The 21,684-nt window shown below is 32.7% G+C and overlaps 4 protein-coding genes across 4 annotated transcripts; 2 read left to right on the top strand and 2 right to left on the bottom strand.

Annotated features, from left to right (window-relative positions):
* Positions 1-43: 43 nt before the first annotated feature.
* On the bottom strand, positions 44-5,197 carry LOC100809589 (uncharacterized CRM domain-containing protein At3g25440, chloroplastic). The gene is made up of 7 exons (XM_041017847.1): positions 5,185-5,197; positions 4,637-4,712; positions 3,489-3,954; positions 2,538-2,939; positions 1,406-1,540; positions 964-1,055; positions 44-431 (listed from the first exon to the last, which is right to left on the bottom strand). The coding sequence occupies exons 1-6, from the start codon at positions 5,195-5,197 to the stop codon at positions 1,002-1,004; spliced, it is 1,146 nt and encodes a 381-aa protein (XP_040873781.1). The 3' UTR covers positions 44-431; positions 964-1,001.
* Positions 5,198-8,631: 3,434 nt separating this feature from the next.
* Positions 8,632-13,348, top strand: LOC100802662 (endoglucanase 8). Its single transcript, XM_003530709.5, has 7 exons — positions 8,632-8,915; positions 9,004-9,417; positions 9,801-9,893; positions 10,062-10,223; positions 12,021-12,132; positions 12,389-12,552; positions 12,801-13,348. The coding sequence occupies exons 1-7, from the start codon at positions 8,712-8,714 to the stop codon at positions 13,125-13,127; spliced, it is 1,476 nt and encodes a 491-aa protein (XP_003530757.1). The 5' UTR covers positions 8,632-8,711; the 3' UTR covers positions 13,128-13,348.
* A 3,076-nt stretch (positions 13,349-16,424) lies between these two features.
* Positions 16,425-17,407, top strand: FWL3 (protein FW2.2-like 3). Its single transcript, NM_001248229.3, has 4 exons — positions 16,425-16,612; positions 16,708-16,779; positions 16,852-17,052; positions 17,160-17,407. The coding sequence occupies exons 1-4, from the start codon at positions 16,447-16,449 to the stop codon at positions 17,246-17,248; spliced, it is 528 nt and encodes a 175-aa protein (NP_001235158.2). The 5' UTR covers positions 16,425-16,446; the 3' UTR covers positions 17,249-17,407.
* A 3,347-nt stretch (positions 17,408-20,754) lies between these two features.
* On the bottom strand, positions 20,755-21,635 carry LOC121175260 (NADH dehydrogenase [ubiquinone] iron-sulfur protein 8-B, mitochondrial-like). The gene is made up of 5 exons (XM_041017846.1): positions 21,573-21,635; positions 21,392-21,470; positions 21,218-21,268; positions 21,031-21,125; positions 20,755-20,956 (listed from the first exon to the last, which is right to left on the bottom strand). The coding sequence occupies exons 1-5, from the start codon at positions 21,633-21,635 to the stop codon at positions 20,831-20,833; spliced, it is 414 nt and encodes a 137-aa protein (XP_040873780.1). The 3' UTR covers positions 20,755-20,830.
* Positions 21,636-21,684: the final 49 nt, after the last annotated feature.

The raw sequence follows: 21,684 nt of genomic DNA, 5'->3' as shown, positions 1-21,684 counted from the left end.
CATTGGACCAACAAAATAGCGAGAGACATGGAGGACCCAATTATGATTAAAGACAAGTCACTCTACCAATGTGCATTGGGAAACTGTTATGATCTGTACTTTCATAAAGACAAATAGCTTGCCATAAACATTTGGTATGGTTAGCCTTATCATGGAGCTAATGGCCGTAGCTATATTGATAGTAACATCATCCACCGTCCTAACCTAAATGCAGCAACACTTGCTAAACCTTTTGTTATGAAATTTGTTACAGAGCAAGTTATGTTGAACTTTGTTTCAGTGCATCCGGGGAATGGGTTTGAGAAATCCTTCTTCAATCGTTGGCATCTCCAATAATGAACAAGACCTTGGAATATGTGATGCTTGACATTCCACCCCAATGGTGTAACTGATGAAATCGTTACAGTAGTAGAGCAGAAACTCGCACTTATCTGTTCAGAAATCAAACCAGATTGGAGGCAGCAAAAATAAGCAACAGATAAGCACAGCCGTATGTGTATAATGATGTGACATCTATAAAAATCTCATCACCAAAACGAAAAGCAAATACTGCTGTTGTTTTTTCTTTTCTTTCTTTAGAGAAAAAGATACCGTGGAAAAAAAAACTAGAAAAAATACATCAACTATCAGCTGAGCAAAGCTTTGTATTATCCAATGAGACCCCACTATGACGGCCACTAGCCAAACAGAGAATTCAATGATGTATTTTCGGGAAATGAGTAAATGCCACTCATTATGGTGGGTCAGAGATGCAGGAAACATATGAGGAAATAAACCAATGATATCATATGCTAAATAACACCGTAATTAATTTAAAATGATATGTTATCATGTAATGTGTAAGGAATGTGCAATCTTTTCCTTTGTAACATTAGGATTTCAACCCTAATATAGACACTTCACATTTCATGCAAGTTATGCTGCCTTAAACCACTTCAAAATGATAAAAGTTACAGATCTTACCGTTACTCAATAGCAAACAAGATCAGGTTGTATGAGCCTCATGTATGTGACATTTTGTGTCCAGCATAGATAGAGTCATGCTTCCCCAATCCCTGACAAATAACCACAACATTATAATGTGTCTGATAAAAATGGCTGTTTGAGAAATATGGTGTTTTTAAACACTTATAGCTTAGTCATTTTCCATTTATTCTCTTCTCATCATTTTGCTTTTAAATCATACTTTTCTAGTGTAATCAAACTGTTTCATAAGCCCTAGTGTATGTGCTTTGCCACACTTTCAAAACATCAACTGAATCACAATTTATTATAAAGGTTATGATATATTCCAACTTGCAGAGGACAGAAAGGCAAGAAAACGAGTTTGCTTATGACATTTTTCTTTGTAAATCAAGCATCGTATAGACAATTTTTTTTATAATATTAATATACCACAACTAACATCTTTAGCATTATCCTCTTTCCCTTTTTTAAACTTTGCAAGGTGCTGATGATACTCTTCAAGCTCTTTCTCCAATCTTTCAATGAACTGGCTAGTATGTTCAAGGGACTGCTCATACCTATATTTCTCCAAGGCCTGGAAAATTTTCACAATAAGATAGAAACCATAAGTCCATAAGTTTTATGCTAAAAGAATACAACCCAATGCTTTCTCAACATAAAATATTCCTCATGGAAAACTATGAATCAGCACTTTGCAGTTTTTAAACTTATCCAATCCATCAAAGCACCAGTCTATCCATTTCTCAGAAGACAAATACAGGGCTTACTAGTAGAAGTTTATCTAAATAAAAGAGGATTAATCTCTCAATAGAAAACCATGTGAGAGAGCAGGTCCCCAACATTACTATTAGCAGCAATATGTCGAGGCATAATCCAAAGTAGTCTTCAAACTTTCATAGCTAACCATATTAATCAAATGCAGTAAAAAATAAATGAAATGAGCATTATGAAATACTACTAATCTAAATTAAAAAGGCTATAAAAGATGCAAATCATTCCTATCAACCCAGTTTAAGTTCATCAAGAAAAGATGATTGCCATAATAACTTGAATTTTTTTTATTTGAATGGTTTTTATCCTTGTATTATGTCAATCCTCTAATATATTGCAAATTTGCAACATACATCACACTGCCATGCACTCATGTTCAACTCAAACCTCAAGTAGATCATTTCTACAATTCTAATTGCCCAATACGAGAGAAACAAGGGATACTTACCTTCAAAATGGCGTCTAGGTAACAGATTAAGATAATTTATTTTATTTTCAGGATGATTGTGTTTCCTTATTTTCAGGGATCCTAATATTTTGTCTAGTTAGGAACCTTGTCCCATTCTCAGGGATTTTATCTTTTATCTTAAGAGAGTTTTTTGTTCTCGTATAATTAGGATTAGGACTGTAGTATTAGTATAAATAGGACAATTGGATTAGTGTCTTGTATCACATCATAATACAAATATCATATTATTCTGAGCGTCTCCTCGACTCCCCTATAATTTCAACAAAAATACCATAATATATTTATCACTGAATACATTTGGTCAATGAATAACAAATGCAAAGGAAATTACCTTCACTTTTGATAATGTATTTGGAGGTGACATTACTTCCGGTTGTACATAGTTCTTTCCACGGTAAAAAATGATAGTATTATTGGGCTTGATGTCAATCACAATGCCTTTGCTCAGTCGGGCAAGCTCTTCAGCATATTCATGAACTTGCCCTGGTTTGCAAGGCTTGCAGATAACCTTAACTGTTTCATGATTTTTCCAGTGAAGATGCATATTAAGAACTACCCCACCAAACACTCCTCGTCTCCCAACTGGAACATAATGTTTCTTTTTCTCACCAGTGCGCTTCAGGTAATGCCTCTCCTCCTCAGTTAAAATTTCAGGATCAAATGTTTCTGGAGGAGATTTTGGTACATCAAATTTTCTTAGCTTCTCAACCAACCAAGTTTCCTTTCGCTTGGCCTGTAGAATTATAAGTTAAAATAAAAGACCGCAAATTAGAAAGGGAAAAATTAAGGAGGAAAGGAACAAAGCCTCTTTCCAGCCTATCTGAGGCACTAAATCATGTCTGTACTTATGAGGGGAATGACTAAGTTAAAAACAGAAAGATATCTATTATCCAAGCTGATGTATATTGCGATTTTATACTGATAAGCCAGGTAACGAGATAAAAAATAATATTCATAGTAATGTCTTAAAAATATAACTTAACAGAAACTTCCCCAAATAGAAAATAGAATTTCATGGAGGTATTTCAAATACAAATCCATATGTAGCAACATTCTGGTTTTTTCAATGCCCATACATCAAAGAAAAGGGGAAGCACATTAATTTAGTGAATACCAGAACAATGTCCATACCATTGTTACTTGCTAAAAAACTGGAGGATGTCAAAAAACATAGATGATAAAATCATAAAAGTAAATTATCAACAACATTGAAGAAGCAAGATACAACAGTTACAGGAAAGAAAACTTTAAACTAAAAATTACAGTCACAATGATATCCAACCTTTTCAAGCTTATATGTAATTCTAACTTCTGGATTTGGGGAAATCATCTTTTTCTTGGCCTTCAAACGATAGAACCTAAGCTCATTCAGTTTAGCTTTTCTAGACATTTTAACTCTTTTGTTCAGCTGGCTCTTCTTTCCATAATTAATATCATCAGACTTGTCTAGAGAGAACCGTACGACATTATTGTCAGTCTTCAGCTCAACTGATTCATTACTAATGTATCTGGCAGGGAGCCAGTTTCCCAGAATATCATGGATTCCAAAGATATTTGATCTCTGCATTAATAAAAAACCTGGTCGAGAAGATAAGGAGGGAACTCTTGAAAGATGCCTAGGTGTTCTGTAAGTTCTTTGATGTATGCACTTGTCAGGAGTAAAAGACCAGAAATATGAAGTTGTGGTAGGGGATGATGCAATGGTCGGAACATGTTCAACTAGACAGCATAACCAGAATAAGCTATCTCTGCATAGTGGGAACATAACTTTGTATTCAGAAGTCAAAACTCAGGAGCACTAAAAAAAGTGCAGGAACTATGACAAATACTGTTCCCAGCAATCACAAAAATGGAAAAATAAGTTAATCAAAACTAATTGCATGGTAGAAGAAGACAGTTTTGCTACTATGGTTGATATCTAAGAAGGAGACTTCCCACTTTTCTTTGAGGATAATGGAGACACAAACTTCTTTTACTGTTAGATAAGATGCATATTTATCACCTAAATCGTAATACAATATAAAAAAACTACATCCCTATAAAATTTTATCAACAGCTAAAGGCAATGTGTGAGGCTGTGAGCATTGGGTTATTTCTATTAAGTATACATTATGTTATGTCATATGATCTTATATTATATATCTATCTTTAACTTTTGGATTGTGAAGTTGAGAAGATATGAAGCTGATTCAACAGTAGCCCTAAATATCTCAAACTCAAATAAATTGAAGCAAACATGAGAAGCAAAACTTTTTCTTTTCCCTTTTCCACTCACTTGGCAAATGGCAAGCAAGAAGGAAGACAATGCAAAGATAAAAACCAACAAACAAATGCAATATCATTAGTGAACAAATGAACAGACAGGAACAGAAAGTGAAACAAATATGAATCACATAAAAGAAATGTTTTATTTAAGTGAGAAATATGAACCTATTAAATGTGCAGGAAAACCCACGCCTTGTTCCCGTGATTAAAGCTGCAGAAAACATAAAAGTCCAAAATCCTGCTGAAAAATCATAAAAGGAAAAAGAAAGATCAAAAGATAGATAATGTGGGGAATTAAAGAGGCCTCTAAGAATAATAAATAAAAAAACTACTAAAGAGTAAAAAAAGAGAATTAAAGAGGCCTCCTAGAGGTCAAGTTACAGAGTATATTTATGCACATGGACGGTGGGAACTAATTCAATTGTATCCTATACATCCATCATAAAATCATTAGCCTGGACCTTGAGTTATTTGTGTTTAATTAAAAGTCTATATTTAATTACCCCGTAATGTAATATAAATGAAAAATGGCAAGAATAAAAAAAGTAATAATCAACATTCAACAATCTAACTCTTTCATTTTGTTTTTCACTAAAAGACTATACTATAAATATTGCGATTAGTTAATCAAACACAAGTATTTAAAATGAGTAGATTGTAATGAGTTGAACACAAGGAGAGCAAAATGATTTGGCTGAGGAAATAGTTCGAACAGATTGTAGCCATGGACGCAATCCAAGACATTTAAGACGGAGTCATGGAAGAAAGCAAAAGATAGAAATACTGCACCAAACTAAACTTAATCAAGACACGGTGGATGTAAATGACCGATTGATCCTCACCGAAACCTGAGCGACGGTGGAGAGTGGAGACTATTCAATTGACGGGACCTTCTGTTTGTTAGTTTGCTTGTCAAGCCGCTCGCGCCGTTGTTTCCTCCTTCTCTACCGTGTCTCCTACCTCCGCTGTGTTCCAGGTGATTAGAGTTTTTTTGGAAATGTCAATTTTGTTTTTGTATTGCTTTGCACCAGTTAATGGTACATTGAATTGAGCTTCGTAAAATTAAAAAATAAAAATATAGTTTTATATATTAATATATTAAAAAAAAAAAAGATCACCTGCGAGAAAACATTCGATGGAGAAAAAAGTTCTCGGTCTGAGAAGTTTTCATTTTTTTAAAATAATTATAAAATATCATTTTCTTTTACTTTACTTCTTGTTTATAGAAATTTATACAAAAAATGGGAAAATAATTTTTTTTTATTTTACTATTTTTTCGTATATAAATATTTGAAAATAAAAAATAAAGTAATGTAAAATAAAATAATATTTTTTGTAATCATTTATAATTTAAATTAAAGAATAAAGATAAGTGTATTATAGGATACTGCAGACATTTTAATAGCCAGTCTCAAGTCAATAATTGTCTCCCAAATATATTAAATGACAATGAATAATGTATTATCTTAAAAAATGTATTACTTTAAAAATCTAATCCTCTATATATTCACGTATGAATGGGTCAGGATTATGACTCATACATTAATCTGATATTATATTGTAATATTGCCTTGATAATAATTGAGTTAAGATGAATTAAACTTTCTAACCTTTGTTCAGATCGTTGAGTCTTCGAGACTATATTAGTTTGGCCTCCTTATATTAGGTCAAGGTATTTCATAAGATACGGCCCAAGGGTTAGGAGTTCTCAGCCATATGGGTACAATAAGTATTTGTCAATTTGAATATGCCCTTAAACAATAAGTGATTGATGGACAATAATACCTTGAATTTGTCTAAAATTAAAAAGTCCATTCATTCGGTGAAGTAAAATAAAATAAAAAGAAAGTGAATTGAGATAATTATTTTAATAAAGTATGCAAATGTGGGTTTCACATCTCTTGACTAATTTTACTTATTTTCAGCTTTTTTTTTTTTGTCGCAAACAAATAAACTTTAAGTGATATATGCTTAATTTCACTTTTATCGGTACAGATGTTAATTTCACTTAAGTAGATAAGTAGTACCTTATGTTTTAAGTTATGTGTATGAAAAGAAATATTTGTCGAAAGAGTTAATCTCATCGTGTGAAAATAATTTGTTGTTTATTATTTTAACTTTTTTCAACAAATAAAACTCTCGAAGGATTTTAATATATAAAGTAAGCCAATTAATCCCCTGCAATCTAGAAATGCAATGTTGAATAATATGCATGCCAATACAGATACCAGCATGCGTCCAGAAGTGCAACTGTTTTCTTTAAACTTTTCTCCTTGATTGAGACAGTAATGAAAATGGCCCAAAGTTAGGTCTATCCAATATTATTAATAATTTTAAATAGTACTGGTCTTTATAATTCATATAAAGCTACATAATTATTTTCCTAAAAATATGTCTAGCAATATGGTAATCATAGAGTTGTTCTAGTTTACAATAATTACAACATTATACAACAAATAATGTGCGTGGGATTATTAGAACGTGCACTCACTCAGTCCAAAAAAGAACATGCACCACTCCCTTCAAGTTAACGAGTGAATATCTATCATATTCATTCTCAACTTGTTAATTGGATCATTTAATCTATTTGCAGACAATCCTTTTGTCAACACATTTACATGCTAAGCTTGTGAAATAATGCATGTTGTAAAAATGTAAAACTAAACCACTATCTATCTTTTCCTTAATGAAATGTTTATTAATATGATTAGATTTATCATGTTAAACTAATTGCGGGATAATAATTTATAACTTGTCAAAAAATAGCTTGATGAGAACCTCACGTCCAATCCCCAAATCATCAAGAATAATCTTCATCAAATGTAGTTCATAAATTCATTGTGTCATAACTCGAAATCCAAGTTTTAGACCGAGCCACCGTATGCCATTTCTTACTCATCCATGTAAATAGATTTTATACTTAAAAACATGTAGCTTAAGTTTAATATTTAATCTTTGACTGAGCTGCATAATTAGAATCCGTGTACACTTTCATGGTAAGGGAACGGTTCTTCGATTCCCTTTCTTAGACACTAGTCATTAACCAAGTGTAAATTTAAGGTATTGGAGTATCTTATCCACTGCTTATAGGTTTCTTACTCTGGACTGAAGCCATGCCTGAATTAACTTACAACATCAATAACATATGTTGGTATAGTCTAGTAGTGTAAGTCCAATATATTAATTTTCCTACTAGCCTCTGACATCAAGCTTTATCAACCCTGACATTTTTCCTTTTTCATATTCTATTTTATCAATTTTTTCAACAAGAACACTAGCTAGTGAGGTTACAACATACAACCCAAGTTATTGACTTGCTTCAAGAAATCGAGGATAGATCATATAACTTAAACAAATAAAGAATTTAAAGATAATCTAATTTATAATTATAAAGTATTACAAATAAATAATGTTCTTGAATTTAATTAAACAACATTTAAACTTTTCAGTTCTACTTAAAAATAAAATCCAATACATATATTACACACATATGAATAAACTTAGATAACATTTTTTACATAAATAAATATTAATTATTAATTTTTATTAACAGAAATCCAACCTTATATTTTCACTTACATAACATAATACTACTCTCAATACTCACACAAATTTGTATAGGTAATTATTTATACTCAAACCTAAATTTGTTGAATCTAAGAGCAAATACCCGTTACTTGGTATTGTGTTTTTGGTATTTGGTATTGACATGTTTATTGATTTGTAATTAGTAATGATCCCAGCCCGTGCAAACACGGACATTACAAGTAGCTACTAATAATAATCCAACCTAGGACATAAATTCACATGTCTTTCCTCTTCCCCATAGACAGAGTCAAAGCATCTGACGCTTCACAATCATTCTCCCAGTCCCATCATAAGTTGCGCTGCGGAGTACTAGTCTCTCAGAATGCACCCACCCTTTCCTCTGGGTCCCTCCCACACACCCCTATTCCACGTGTTTCCCACCAATTGGCGGTGCCCTTCACATGTCCGCATGATTCCCCCATTCCCAAACCCGTTTCTATTCAGTCAAGCCCGCTTTGCATCGGGCCCCGAAAACAGACCAGTGTCCTGTCTCCACGTGGCGTGCGCTTACTGGAGAACGCACTGGAATCCAAGGATGCTTTCTCGTTTATATAACAAACCTCGACCGTTTCCCCTTCGCTACTCACTCACATTACACACACCACCTCGCACTCGCAGGGACAGAGAGTGGGGAAGGAAAAACACAGACTAAATGGCGCCAAATGCTCTCTTTCTCTTCTCTTTCCTCGCCATGCTCCTCCTTCTGCTCCGCTCAACCGCCGCCGGCCACAACTACCGCGACGCCCTCCGCAAAAGCATTCTCTTCTTCGAAGGCCAGCGCTCCGGCAAACTCCCCGCCGACCAGCGCCTCCGCTGGCGCCACGACTCTGCATTGCACGACGGCGCCACCGCCGGAGTAAGTTTCTTGTTCTGTTATGAAAATGTAGATTGATAGAGAATATGATGATGATTAATGAGGTAGGCACATTGTGTTGTTTACTCAGGTGGACTTGAGTGGAGGGTACTACGACGCCGGGGATAACATAAAGTTCGGGTTTCCGATGGCGTTCACGACGACGATGCTGTCGTGGAGCGTGATCGATTTCGAGAAGAGCATGGGGGCGGAGCTAGGTAACGCGTTGAAGGCGGTGAGGTGGGGGACCGATTATTTGCTCAAGGCCACGGCCAAGATTGGCTCCGGCGTTGTCTTCGTGCAGGTTGGTGACCCTTACTCCGACCATAACTGCTGGGAGAGACCCGAAGACATGGACACGCTGCGCACCGTTTTCAAGATCGATGGGTCCCACCCTGGCTCTGACGTGGCTGGTGAAACTGCCGCTGCACTTGCCGCTGCTTCCATCGTCTTCAGATCACGTGACCCCTCCTACTCTACCATGCTCCTCAATCGAGCCGTTGCGGTGCGTCACACACACTCTCTCTCTCTTTCTTTCCTTTCCTTTTTTTTTCTCTTTTTTATAAATAAATAATGTACTAATCGTCTCCAGTAGTAATTAAAATTTAAAACCTTTGTCTTTTTGGTTGAAAAGTTAAAACGGAACTGTGGTAAGTTTGAAAAGCCGTTTGTGAAAAGCGTGACTCGTCTCTCACGAGAGACATGAAATAACTTCCTGTCACCCATTCCACTCAACACTTTACCGGGAATTGAATTTCTTTTTCTCTTTTTTATTTTTTTTTCGTGTGTGTTTTTCTGTGTATGGTTAATTTGTTAAACAGGTGCATTTAATACATTTTCCGTTAAAATATCGCGAGAAAATGACCGTTTGTTTGTGTGAGGGTGCAGGTGTTCCAGTTTGCTGACAAACATCGTGGTGCATACAGTAACAGCCTGCACCGTGCAGTCTGCCCATTTTACTGCGACGTCAATGGTTACCAGGTACTGTATATACTTATATTATGATAATAATAATGAATATGTACATATATGAGGGAAGGGTAAGATAACAAACAAAATTTGTGTATGGTGTGGAATATTCGCCGTTGGATTAGATGACTAAATCGATCAGTTAAAAAGTGACTTTTTTGTTTATGATGGTGATGTTAGGACGAGCTACTGTGGGCAGCAGCGTGGTTGCACAAGGCCTCACGTAGGCGTCAGTACAGAGAATACATTGTGAGAAACGAGGTGGTGTTGAGAGCTGGGGACACCATTAATGAGTTTGGTTGGGATAACAAGCATGCCGGGATTAATGTTCTCATTTCTAAGGTAACATTAACACTGTTATACCCTCTTTTAGCATATGCTACCTACATTCCGAATTCATTTCGATTATGGTTCGGTAATTAATGAATTAACTAGCTAAGTTTTCCATTTTATTTTATCATTACTACTCCTATGTTTGTTTTGTTTGTGTCATTGTGCGTGTGCACATATCAAAATGGTTGTCTTTTATCCGATGTTTTTTTGTTCCTCTTGTCTTGCGTCCCCCGTTGAGCACGTGGGGGCGCAGTGTGACACTGCTCGTTCGTTCATTCATTCAATCTAGATGCAGAATATAGAGATAAAGTTTCTCCGTCACGTGGTCTGTGGAATGTGACTTACTTTTGTCCACTTCGGACTCTCATTCCCGTTGGCTCATCCCCAATCTGCACATATCATATTATTAATCATCGATCATCACAAGCACAACACAGGGAATTTCAGATCAACGTCATTATTTCCCACCACTAACTTTACAAATATACACATGACTTTGATTCAACTAATCTATTTTTTTTTTTTTTTTTGCAATATGGGTTCCTCTCATTTTAAAATTTGTCTTTTGAAGTTATCGTACATTAAATTAAAAATCATTAATTAACGTATACTTTGACTAAAACATTTTTTTAATCTTTTTTCCTTTCATGTAATTAGTTTACATAATTTTAAATAAGGAATATGATTGGGCCAAGCCTTAAATGTTTAAAAATAAGATAAGATGAGACTAATTTTATTTTAAGATTTTAGTATAGTAAGGAACATAATAAAGTATTTTAAATTTGACTTTCTCTTACTGGTGGGTCATATAAGGAATCTATGGCATAGTGAATAAGGTTGTGTGCATATGTATGGTACAACTAGATAGGGAATGTGAGTACAGATTGGATCTGAAAACGAGCTTTTATCCGTTTATTCATGAATATTTAAAAGAAGTCAAGATAGGAATGAGAATGGGGTTGTTGAAAAATGCTGATGATTGCACATGATGTGAATTGCATTTTTAAGTTTAATGTGGGCACCGGGTTTTGTTATTTATATAAGCGGGGACATTCCCTAATAATTGGAACTTATATCTAAATCATGCCACTAGATTTTTTATGACATTGATATATAGGAGGGGGCAAATTTATCTTTTAAAAATCAATGGGAATAGAATTAGGGTGGTGGGTGTAGACTGTCTTGTCTCTGCAATCAGAACCAAATTGGATGGCCAAACTCGTTGCCTTCCATATCGTAAACATTTGGAACCAAAAGTCTATAGCCCTTTCAATTATTTCCATCCTTTTAGTCTTTAGATCTGGCAAATGGATGATGGGCCCCTCAACTGCTCCATGCATGTGCACCATATCATTATTTTCTGCACTACTATTGCTTTACTTTCCCGCATCGATTCTGTGACTTCTTGTTTAAGCTCTCATCGCTATCACATTTCTCGCATTCTTTTCTTGTAACTGACCATTCTTGTACATTATTTTTTTTATTATCAACCTATCACGTGCTATCACTGTTCTGTAACCATGAGTCCACATTTTACATTGGGTTTTGTTATTATGCATCCTGACATCCATGATCCATTGCAATTTGCACATTATACTACTTGCAGAAAAGCATAAACTTAAAAAATAGTTATCCATACAAGTTCATTGGGTTTTGTAATTCTATCCTGTTTTGGGTCAGAGATATTAAGGATCGGCTCATGTACATATTACTAATACTTAACAGTATTTTGTCACCACCTTAAAAGGGCAAACAATCTAATCGAAATATTGGTGAATTGAATATATTCATTCTTATTTTCTGTAGGAGGTGTTAATGGGAAGAGCAGACTATTTTGCGTCGTTCAAACAAAACGCTGATGGATTTATCTGTTCTACATTGCCTGGAATTTCTCACCCTCAAGTTCAATATTCCCCAGGTAAAATATTCCCTAGCTCACTGTTTTTCACTTTGTTGACTTTTTATTAATTAGAGTATTTTGAGAAAAATGATTATGATTTTTGAGACCCGTCCAAAGCCGTTAATTATGCTTTGCTTACTAAAGGAAAAGCCTTTGATTGTGTTTTCGCATGCATTGGTATTTTCTGCACAATTATTGCAGTAACAACTACTACTAATGTGTTTTTTCCTTTTGTAATTCATTCAATCTTCTCTTTTGTTGGCTAATTGGAAAGGTGGGCTTATCTTCAAGGCTGGTGGAAGTAACATGCAACATGTAACGTCCCTGTCTTTTCTGCTCCTAGCTTATTCTAACTACCTAAGCCATGCCAATAAGGTCGTGCCATGTGGCGAGACTAGTGCCACCCCAGCTTTACTCAAACACCTTGCTAAACGCCAGGTAAGAAACACTACTACCATTGACATATCACCGTTGATTGAGGGCACAGTTTCTAGTTTTCCACATCTGACAAAATTAACGGCTAGATTTTGTCCTTTCTGGTTTTTAAGTAAACAAATAAATTCACGTCAACACGTGATATGCACAAAATCGTACTACTATTATTGTTATTATGATGATTTTATAATTTTGCTACAAGAGTAGTAATGTTCAAATAATGTGAGTGCACGTGGCTTTTCATTTACTAGGTGGATTACATTCTTGGGGACAATCCATTGGGAATGTCGTACATGGTTGGATATGGTGCACGCTACCCGCAGAGAATACACCACCGGGCCAGCTCGCTTCCCTCAGTGGCAGCCCACCCGGCCCACATTGGTTGTAAAGCTGGATCTCGGTATTACTTTAGCCCAAATCCCAACCCAAATGTGTTGGTTGGGGCCGTGGTGGGTGGGCCCACCAATAACACAGATTCCTTCCCTGATTCCAGGCCTTTCTTTCAGCAGTCTGAGCCCACTACATATATCAATGCCCCGCTGGTGGGCCTTCTTTCTTTCTTTTCAGCTCACTGTTGACTTTGCAAGAAGTGTATCTATGATTTCCATGTGGTGCGCAAAATTGGTCACCCTGCATTGCTCCTAAGGGGAAAAAAAATGGAGACGAGTGTCGCTAATAGTAGTATTCTGGTTTGTGGTGGTTTTCTTTTCGTAAGTGAAGTGATAGTGCAATTTTTGTATACTATAGTATTTTATGTAACGGGGCAAGTCTATATATAGAATATAAAGTTTATGGTCTAGAGTTTTAATGCATATGGAATTCACGTCCTAACAAAGCAGGACAAAAAACTGGACTTCGTTGATAATAAAGGCATGATCATTGATCTGTTCCAGTGTGTTTGACCTTATAAAAGGGAAGTTTTCTAAATTCTTCTATTCTAAGCAACGGTTTAATCCAAGGTATGTTGATTGATCCTGTTAATATTTTAACAATTATAATTATTAATTATTCGCATAAGTTAGTATCAGATGGCATTAACCCATATAAGGGAAAAAGCAAAATTTATAAAGCACGTACTAGCTCATAAAGGATCTTTCTTAAATTCTCTATTTACAACTTTAATAAAATCAAACTCTTTCTTTATTGTCTCTTATTATTATTATATTTATGAGGATTAAGAAATTTGGTCAATTTAGCTCAAAATATTAATTTTATCTTAAATTAATATTGTTTTTCCTGAAACTATTCATATGTATAAAATTAAAAATATTAATGAGTTATGTTTCTTTAGTTGTTACGTCATTTCTAAAATTAACTTCAATGAATGATATTTTTAAGAAAAAAATAATTAATACATAATACACTTTAAATTAAATCTTATAAAAATGATTAAGTCCCACTTTTAATTGGGACCATATATTAAGAATTGTACTTAAGGTATAACTTAAATAATATATTTTGTTAAAAATGATTTAAAATTTGATTAAAAGTATTTTTGTAAAATAAATAATTAATACATAAGATATTTTAGGTCGGATCTTAAAATGTCAGGCAAAAACTCAAATTTGATTTACATATATAAATTGATTGAAAAGAGCTTTTTAATCTTCGTAGTTAAAATCTTTTGCTTTCCGATAGAACATATTTTAATTTAAGACATTTTTTTAACCTTTTGAACAAGTTGTGCAACTAATTCTTAGTCCAAAATTTAATTATACTTAATATTCCTCACCTCTCTAAGTATATGTTTTATGAAAATCAAACTTAGATGTTCTTCTATGTCATGAAATGAAATTATTTTTAGGAATATGCGCTACTAAGTAGTAATAATTATTCATATGAAAGTAAGTAACAGGAATGGAAGCCCCTAGTTGTTATCTGCTATTTATGGCAGCCCTCACATAAATGGGAGAGCCATGGAGGAAATATCTGAGCACTGCAACCTTCCATGGATGTTAATGCGAAAGGACAAGGGGAGCTATCAACTTCTCTCAAAGAGAATCGCTTAATTGATTTGGGGTTTGTTGGGCCAGCCTTTACTTGGAAGAGAGGATCCCTGTTGGAGAAAGACTTCATAGAGCCATGAAATGAGGAGTGTAATATATCTTTATTTTCCAAAACTGAAAACAACACAATTTTTTTCTCTATTTTATTTTTTTCTTCTTCTTAAATTCAAACTTTGCTTTAGAGTTTAGTCCATAGACATAATTTTAATTACGTAAAATTGCTTTCAATGCCGGATACAGTAATTTTTTTTACTGGTGGTAAGAAATAGTCTACAATATTTTCTTTAAAAAAATATCATCAATTTTTACAAAATACATAATTTTATAATAAATAATTTCAAATATTTAGAGACGATGGAAGAAAAATAAGATCAAATTGAATTCATCTTAAAAAATAAAAGAACCTAATTAAATTTTTTAAAATTAAAGAGACTATTCAGTAAAAATAATAAACAAATCAAAGTTAACCTTTTAAAAATTAGAAGTTCAAATTAAATCTAAAAATTAAATTAAAAAATTAAAATAATAATTAAATCTAAAAATTAAAAAGATAAAGTAATAAATTTAATATGAATTTATTCTCTTTTTTATTTTTTATATTTTTTACATACTTTTTTAAAAAATAGTCTCATGAGGCAAAAAAAAAAAGTTATTCAAATAGTTACAAATAAAATAAAAAAAAATCTTGTGGGACAATTGCCACACTCCAACGAGTGAATCCGTCACTGATTGCTTTATTCTATAATAATCATTAACATAAAAAGAAATAAATATTTTATCTTTGATTGCCCCAATTTTGGCTTAATCAGATGCAAATGAGGCAGCTAAATGTATTTGTTTTTTATTGTCTCATATTTTGTTGTGTAAATTCAATAGGCACCATTTAAATTTATTATTATGTCCATTGTTTGCTTCATTCCATGTAAGTGTTTGGAAACCAAAACGACAAAGTTTATATATATATTGCACAGGGAGGCCGAATTGTGAGAAGATACATTGCTTCACGTTGAATGTATTGTTTCTAGAGATCGAAGAGACAAATTTATATCTATATTTATATTCAATTAATCCTTATTCATATTCATATTTCACAAAGGTAATTATACTAAAATAAATTCATTGAAATGTGCATTTTTTTTATAATTATAGGGTTTTTTATTTTAAATTTTTTTAGATATTTATATTTAATTTTAATGTATATAACTTTTTATATCAATAATGTTTAAATTTTTTTAATTTGAAAATATAAAAGTTATATGTTTTTAACTATTGTATATTTTATTTATGTCTTATAAATATATACTTATATTTATTTGTCACATGAATATTCATGTTAAAGACAAATTCATTTGAGATTTTTGTTTTATAATTATTATTATTTTATATTAATAGACTCTTAGACATTTATATTTAAATTTTAATGTGTATATTTTTTACAAATCATGTTTAACTTTTTTTTATATGAAACCATTATTTTTATTAAACTCATTTCATATAATTTATATTTATTTTAAAAATATTAAAAATTATATATCAATACATTTATTCTTTTATATATATATATATATATATATATATATATATCCTTAATTATAAAAAATAACCACTTATAAATATATTGATTTCTATTATAGTTATACACATGTTAAATACTACACTTGTTACATTAAATTTAGTATAGCTTTACATATTTTAAATAATTTCATACTTAGTAATTATTAAATTAAAGTAAATACATTTAAGTTAAAATTGTGATTAAGTTGGATAAAAAAAATCAAGTAAAAATATAATTCAAATAAAAACACTAAAAAAAACAAGCTAGTTTTACGATTCTTGAGTGCATAAATAGTTAAGACAAGTTGATTCTTTATCGAATCCAAGTCCAATAACTATGCTTGAGCAACAAGGGTCAGATCCAACAAAGCCAGCAGCGGCGGCAACCGGTTTTCCGGCGACCACCGAGGCTTCTTCCTACGCTCCAGTAGCACCACCCCAGTCCAAACCTACAGTCGATTGGTCCACCGGCCTCTGTGACTGCTTCTCCGATTGTGGAAACTGTAAATAATAATATCACACACACACTACGTACCTTCATAATACAATTAGATCTTTCTCAAGTTTAATATATGATATGATTTTAAATTTGTTTCAGGTTGCATAACGTGGTGGTGTCCATGTGTTACCTTTGGCCGAGTTGCAGAAATTGTTGACAGGGGATCCACGTGTAAGAATTAAAATAGTTTTCAAGCCTAGAAAAAATTCAACATTAATTGTTAATTATTCAGTATATATGCAGCATGTGGTGCTAGTGGGGCTCTGTATACGCTGGTTTGTTGTGGGTGGCCATACTCATGCTTCTACCGCTCCAAGATGAGACGGCAATATGGTTTAAAGGGAAATTGTTGTACGGATTGCTTGCTTCATTGCTGCTGCGAGTCCTGCGCCCTCTGTCAAGAATATCGTGAGCTTAAACAACGTGGATTTGACATGATTATTGGTATGTAATTATTATGTATTTGATAAATACCCAGCTATATATATATATATATATATGCAGAAGAAGCATTCCAAATTCCTTTTTTTGTTTCAACTTGGTATGGTTAGGGTGGCATGGAAATGTCGAGCAACGAATTCAGGAAGTAGCCATGACTGCTGCAACACCTCCATCAGTCGAAAAGGGCATGAGCCGTTGAATACATCCAGTTCGATCTGTAACTAAGACAATGTGTTTCTACTTTCTACGATGCTTCTGTTAAACGTCAATTTAAAATGGTTGTGTTTAAATTGCTAAGAAATGACTTTATTATCTGAATTAATCAAATATTCAATGCCCTGTCCATACTGATATAGTTTTACGGGTTGAAAAATTTCTTACTTGAAACTGCCAATTTGCAAGCCGTAGTAGAACCCAAATTTTTTTGTTTTACGGGTGTCTAAAGATTATTTTTTTTACAATAATCACACTAATCTAAAATCTAAATTTATGATCTCATATATATTATTAATTTTATCACTTGACAGACCTTAATAATTAAAATATATAACTTTTTATTTCTTTACAAATGTTTTCTCAATTTGTTTCCCCAAAAGCTATTTAAATGCTTGTTTGAAAATACCTAGTATTAGAAAAATCACAAGTCCCATGTTTGGAAATAATTATAGCAAGAAATAGAATATAAAGAATATATAAATGAGATAACTTTTACATCTTATATAAATTATTTTGTAAGGTTGAATTAAACTACTTAAAAATTAAATTTTGAGAAATAATTTTTCATGTTTTAAATGTTTTCTTTTCTTTGAAACAGTGTTTTAAATGTTTTCAAGAAATATTAACAATAAAGAGTTATGCTACTATATTATATTGACGCTACAGTGGATCACTATATCATTTTTTATTATATTTTTTTAAAGAATTAAATTTGCTTATATTTAGTTTGGAGGAAATTATATATTATATGATAAAAAGAGACTAATTAATTGATTAACCAATGATAGCATTAATTGCAATATTATTGAAGTATGTGGTGCTAGTGGGGTCCTATATACGATGATTTTATTGTTTAATTGGTTGGGGTTGGATATACTCATGCTTCTACCGGGTGGCAAGGAAATGTTCAGCGAGGGAACCAGGGAGTAGCCATGGTTTCAACAGCTCCAGCAACAGTTGAACCTATGACTCGCTCATTGAGGATTCATATATATTTAATGGATATACCAATTCGACATGCCCACGATACTTGAGTCAGGTCGATCTGAACAAGATCAGTTATGATTGAAGAATAATTTATATATTACTGTTTTCTTCTTGTTAATTTCACATATTTTTAACTTCATACATGCTGTCAATTTTGTCATCATAATTCCAATATATGAAGGGTTGGTCCAATGATGATGAGAAAGACTTAAAATAAATTTAAAGAGAAAAAAAATTTAATTTACAAAATAGAGTTATATGGTGATCTTTTTGGTAATAGATGTGACATTTTTGTTAATATATGTGATTTTTTTAGTTGTTTTATCTTTAATTTAGCAAGATTGAATATACTAAATATATGACTTGAGATATAAATTGTGATTCGAGCCGTTCTTTCTTGTACGATATGAATTGATACGAAATCACGATTTGTTATTGGTTGTTGATTAAATGAAGATGGAAAAAACTGAACAATTAATGCTATCCGGCTTTTCCCTAGTGATTATGTCTGTCTTTTCGTTCCTTGCAATGTTAAAAAAGGAAACAACTTGAGTGTTGGTGTCTCTCAAAAACAAGTTGTCAATCCTTATATTATTGTTCATAATATGTTTGTCCTATATATTAGCAAAGATTAATAAATATTCCTACCTTTTAATTCCGAAATCAATTATACTCAAAATTAGTATAAAATGAAAAACTAAAGAAAATTTATTTAATTACATTTTTATTAATATTATTTGATTGCATATGCAATCACTTATAGCCTTTGAAATAATAACAAAAAATTATAAAACAAAAGAAAGGAAAATGTCATTATATTTAAAAATAAAATCTAAATATTATCATGTAGAAAATCAGACCCTACTAAATAAAAATAACTACATTAATATAAAAGAAATAGTTAAGAAAGGTTAGGCCCCGAAACTGTAACATACATGATTACTATTCATCTCAACCATTAAATTCTTCCTAACTTGTTGCACAGTGCAATACTTGGTTGACTTGCATTTAACAATAGATCGAGTGGTCGCTGTCAACCATTAACAAATTATATATGGGTTTATAAACAAAACTTTGGATCTGGTACTTTAACCCAACACCACATAGCAACGATTTCATACCTAGTGTTGAAGCAAGTGCAACAATGATTAATCAATGACTTAGATACATTTTTTTTATTTACAATTTAATATTTTTTTTTTCATTTTCATTCATCGCGCATATATAGTGCATTGACATTCTCTTATAGTATTAAAAGTAGTAGAACAAAACAGAATATAAAATTAAATATATATATATATATATATATATATATATATATATATATATATAATACTTGCATTCGATCTTGTATTCTTGTTATCGTTGGACCGTTCAACACAGTTCCTCAATTCACAAGCACTAATTTATGAAACTTCATTATCGTTACTGCACATTAAAAAATAAAATAATTCTATTAAAACTTTGCATCAATATAATAGAACCATATTAAAGGTTTTGTAGTAACACAAAAAAATCAATGATGAAAAAATAATTAATAATCATCTTAAAAAAAACGTATCATATTAATAATTAATAATCATCTTACAAAAAAACTATTAACCTTATCCGTAATGTTAAACTTAAATTTTTAGGTTAATATTTCATTTAAAAAAAATATTGTAATGTATAAGATATTAACATTGCCAATGATGATCTCCTTAGTAAACATGGAAAAAGGAAATTGGGGCAATGGAATAATAGATTGATCATTTGCTGTAATTACTAATTATTACTCGGGGTATTCATTAATAGATTATAGCTCACTTATCTGGGGTAGATGGTACTTTAGGATTTCTGGCAAACGAGAGTTTTAGTTTAAAATTATTATCACTTGTTTATCAAAGTAGTATATTTTTGTAGTAACCGGAGGATCTTATTGTTTAGGGACTACTAGATGCTTTGGCCTCAAAACTTATGTTTTGAGACTGAAAATCTAGACATTCTCCTTAGTCCTCCTATAAATTAATATGTACGTGTGCTTCTATCCCTACTCTCTACTAGCTTAATATGTTTGTCCCACATTACAGGTATAATGTTGCAGCAGTACTAGTGTACCAGTAATAAAGAAAAAAATTCAAAGTAAATAAAACTTCTATTATTGGTGTATAGGAAAACAAGCCATGTTGGCGACACTTTCTCTATGATTTGACTTAAATTTATTAAAAATCACCGATTTTTGTGGGTCTCACGTTAAACAGATTTCTACCTTAGTGATTGCAGGCACATACCTATACCTAGTTCAACTAATGATGTGGCACAGATTCATAAACCTACCACAAGGCTTTATGCCTTGCACTTTTTGCCATGTCTTGTTTAAATTCAAAAGCAGCTGTACATTTGTTTCTATATAACCAACAACAAGCCACACCCCAGTAACATATACATACAATTGTATATACAAAATAGAGTCCAAAAGTTGGCAAGCTTAGTAACAGTCCAGTTTATGAAAGCAACAGGAAACTGCTGTCATACAGTCATATGCTGGGTAGAATGCATGGTCTCAACGATCGTTAAACCAAAACTATAGGATAAACAATCAAAGACTTACAGCTTCACAAAGTTTGCAAGCAATGCAACGTTCCTCCCCTATTGGATATCGTCGAAGTGCATGTTCACCACAGAAACGGGGGCTCAAAGGGCCTTTCTCAAAAGGATAGTTAATCTGCATTTAAAATCATGCATTTAACTAGAAGCTGCAACAATCTTGGCCAGCAACAAGTTTTAGAAGACACTTACTGTAACTTTTGTTTCAAAGAAGTATTTCAGTGTCAGCATTAAACCTCGAACCATTTCAGTGAGAAAAAGTGTGTTGATGCTACGCTCAAACACTGTCATCCAAAGCATTGGCAATGATTGATTAGTTACATTACAGAAAAAAACAAAAATCAAACTGAACATGAAAGGCTCCCCAACTAAATATCAGAACTCCAATCCTTTGAAATTTCCTTTGCAAGTTGCTCCCTTTCTTCATCCTCTGCAGTTTGTGCATCACAAAATTATGATACAAATCAAGGGGGCATACACAGGAAACACATGCATGTGAAAAGCAAATGGTGATCCAGTAGGTATCTAAAAGCTGGAAAGAGAAATGACAGACCTTTTTTGGTAGAGTAGGACTGTGCACTTAACCGCAGGCCATAGTTTTGGAAGTTGTGTAGCCCTTGACCACTTACAGCCTAAACAATGTGGGATAGTTTTAAGTTAAACATCGGGCATCCTACAACAAAAAAGATGCAGTTTACGAGAGGAAGTATTTGCTTGGGATCTCAATGCCCCGCCCTGTAATTGCGAAGGTACTTGTGCTTGCAGTATAATATATTCATCTTCTTTGGTAAAGCCATTTCTTCTGTTAGCTCTTAGTGCAGTGGTCACTCTTTTTATATTGAAGAA

The sequence above is a fragment of the Glycine max genome, chromosome 8, assembly GCF_000004515.6.
Source record: "Glycine max cultivar Williams 82 chromosome 8, Glycine_max_v4.0, whole genome shotgun sequence".
Taxonomy (NCBI): domain Eukaryota; kingdom Viridiplantae; phylum Streptophyta; class Magnoliopsida; order Fabales; family Fabaceae; genus Glycine; species Glycine max.
This window is presented reverse-complemented; position numbering and strand designations above follow the sequence as displayed.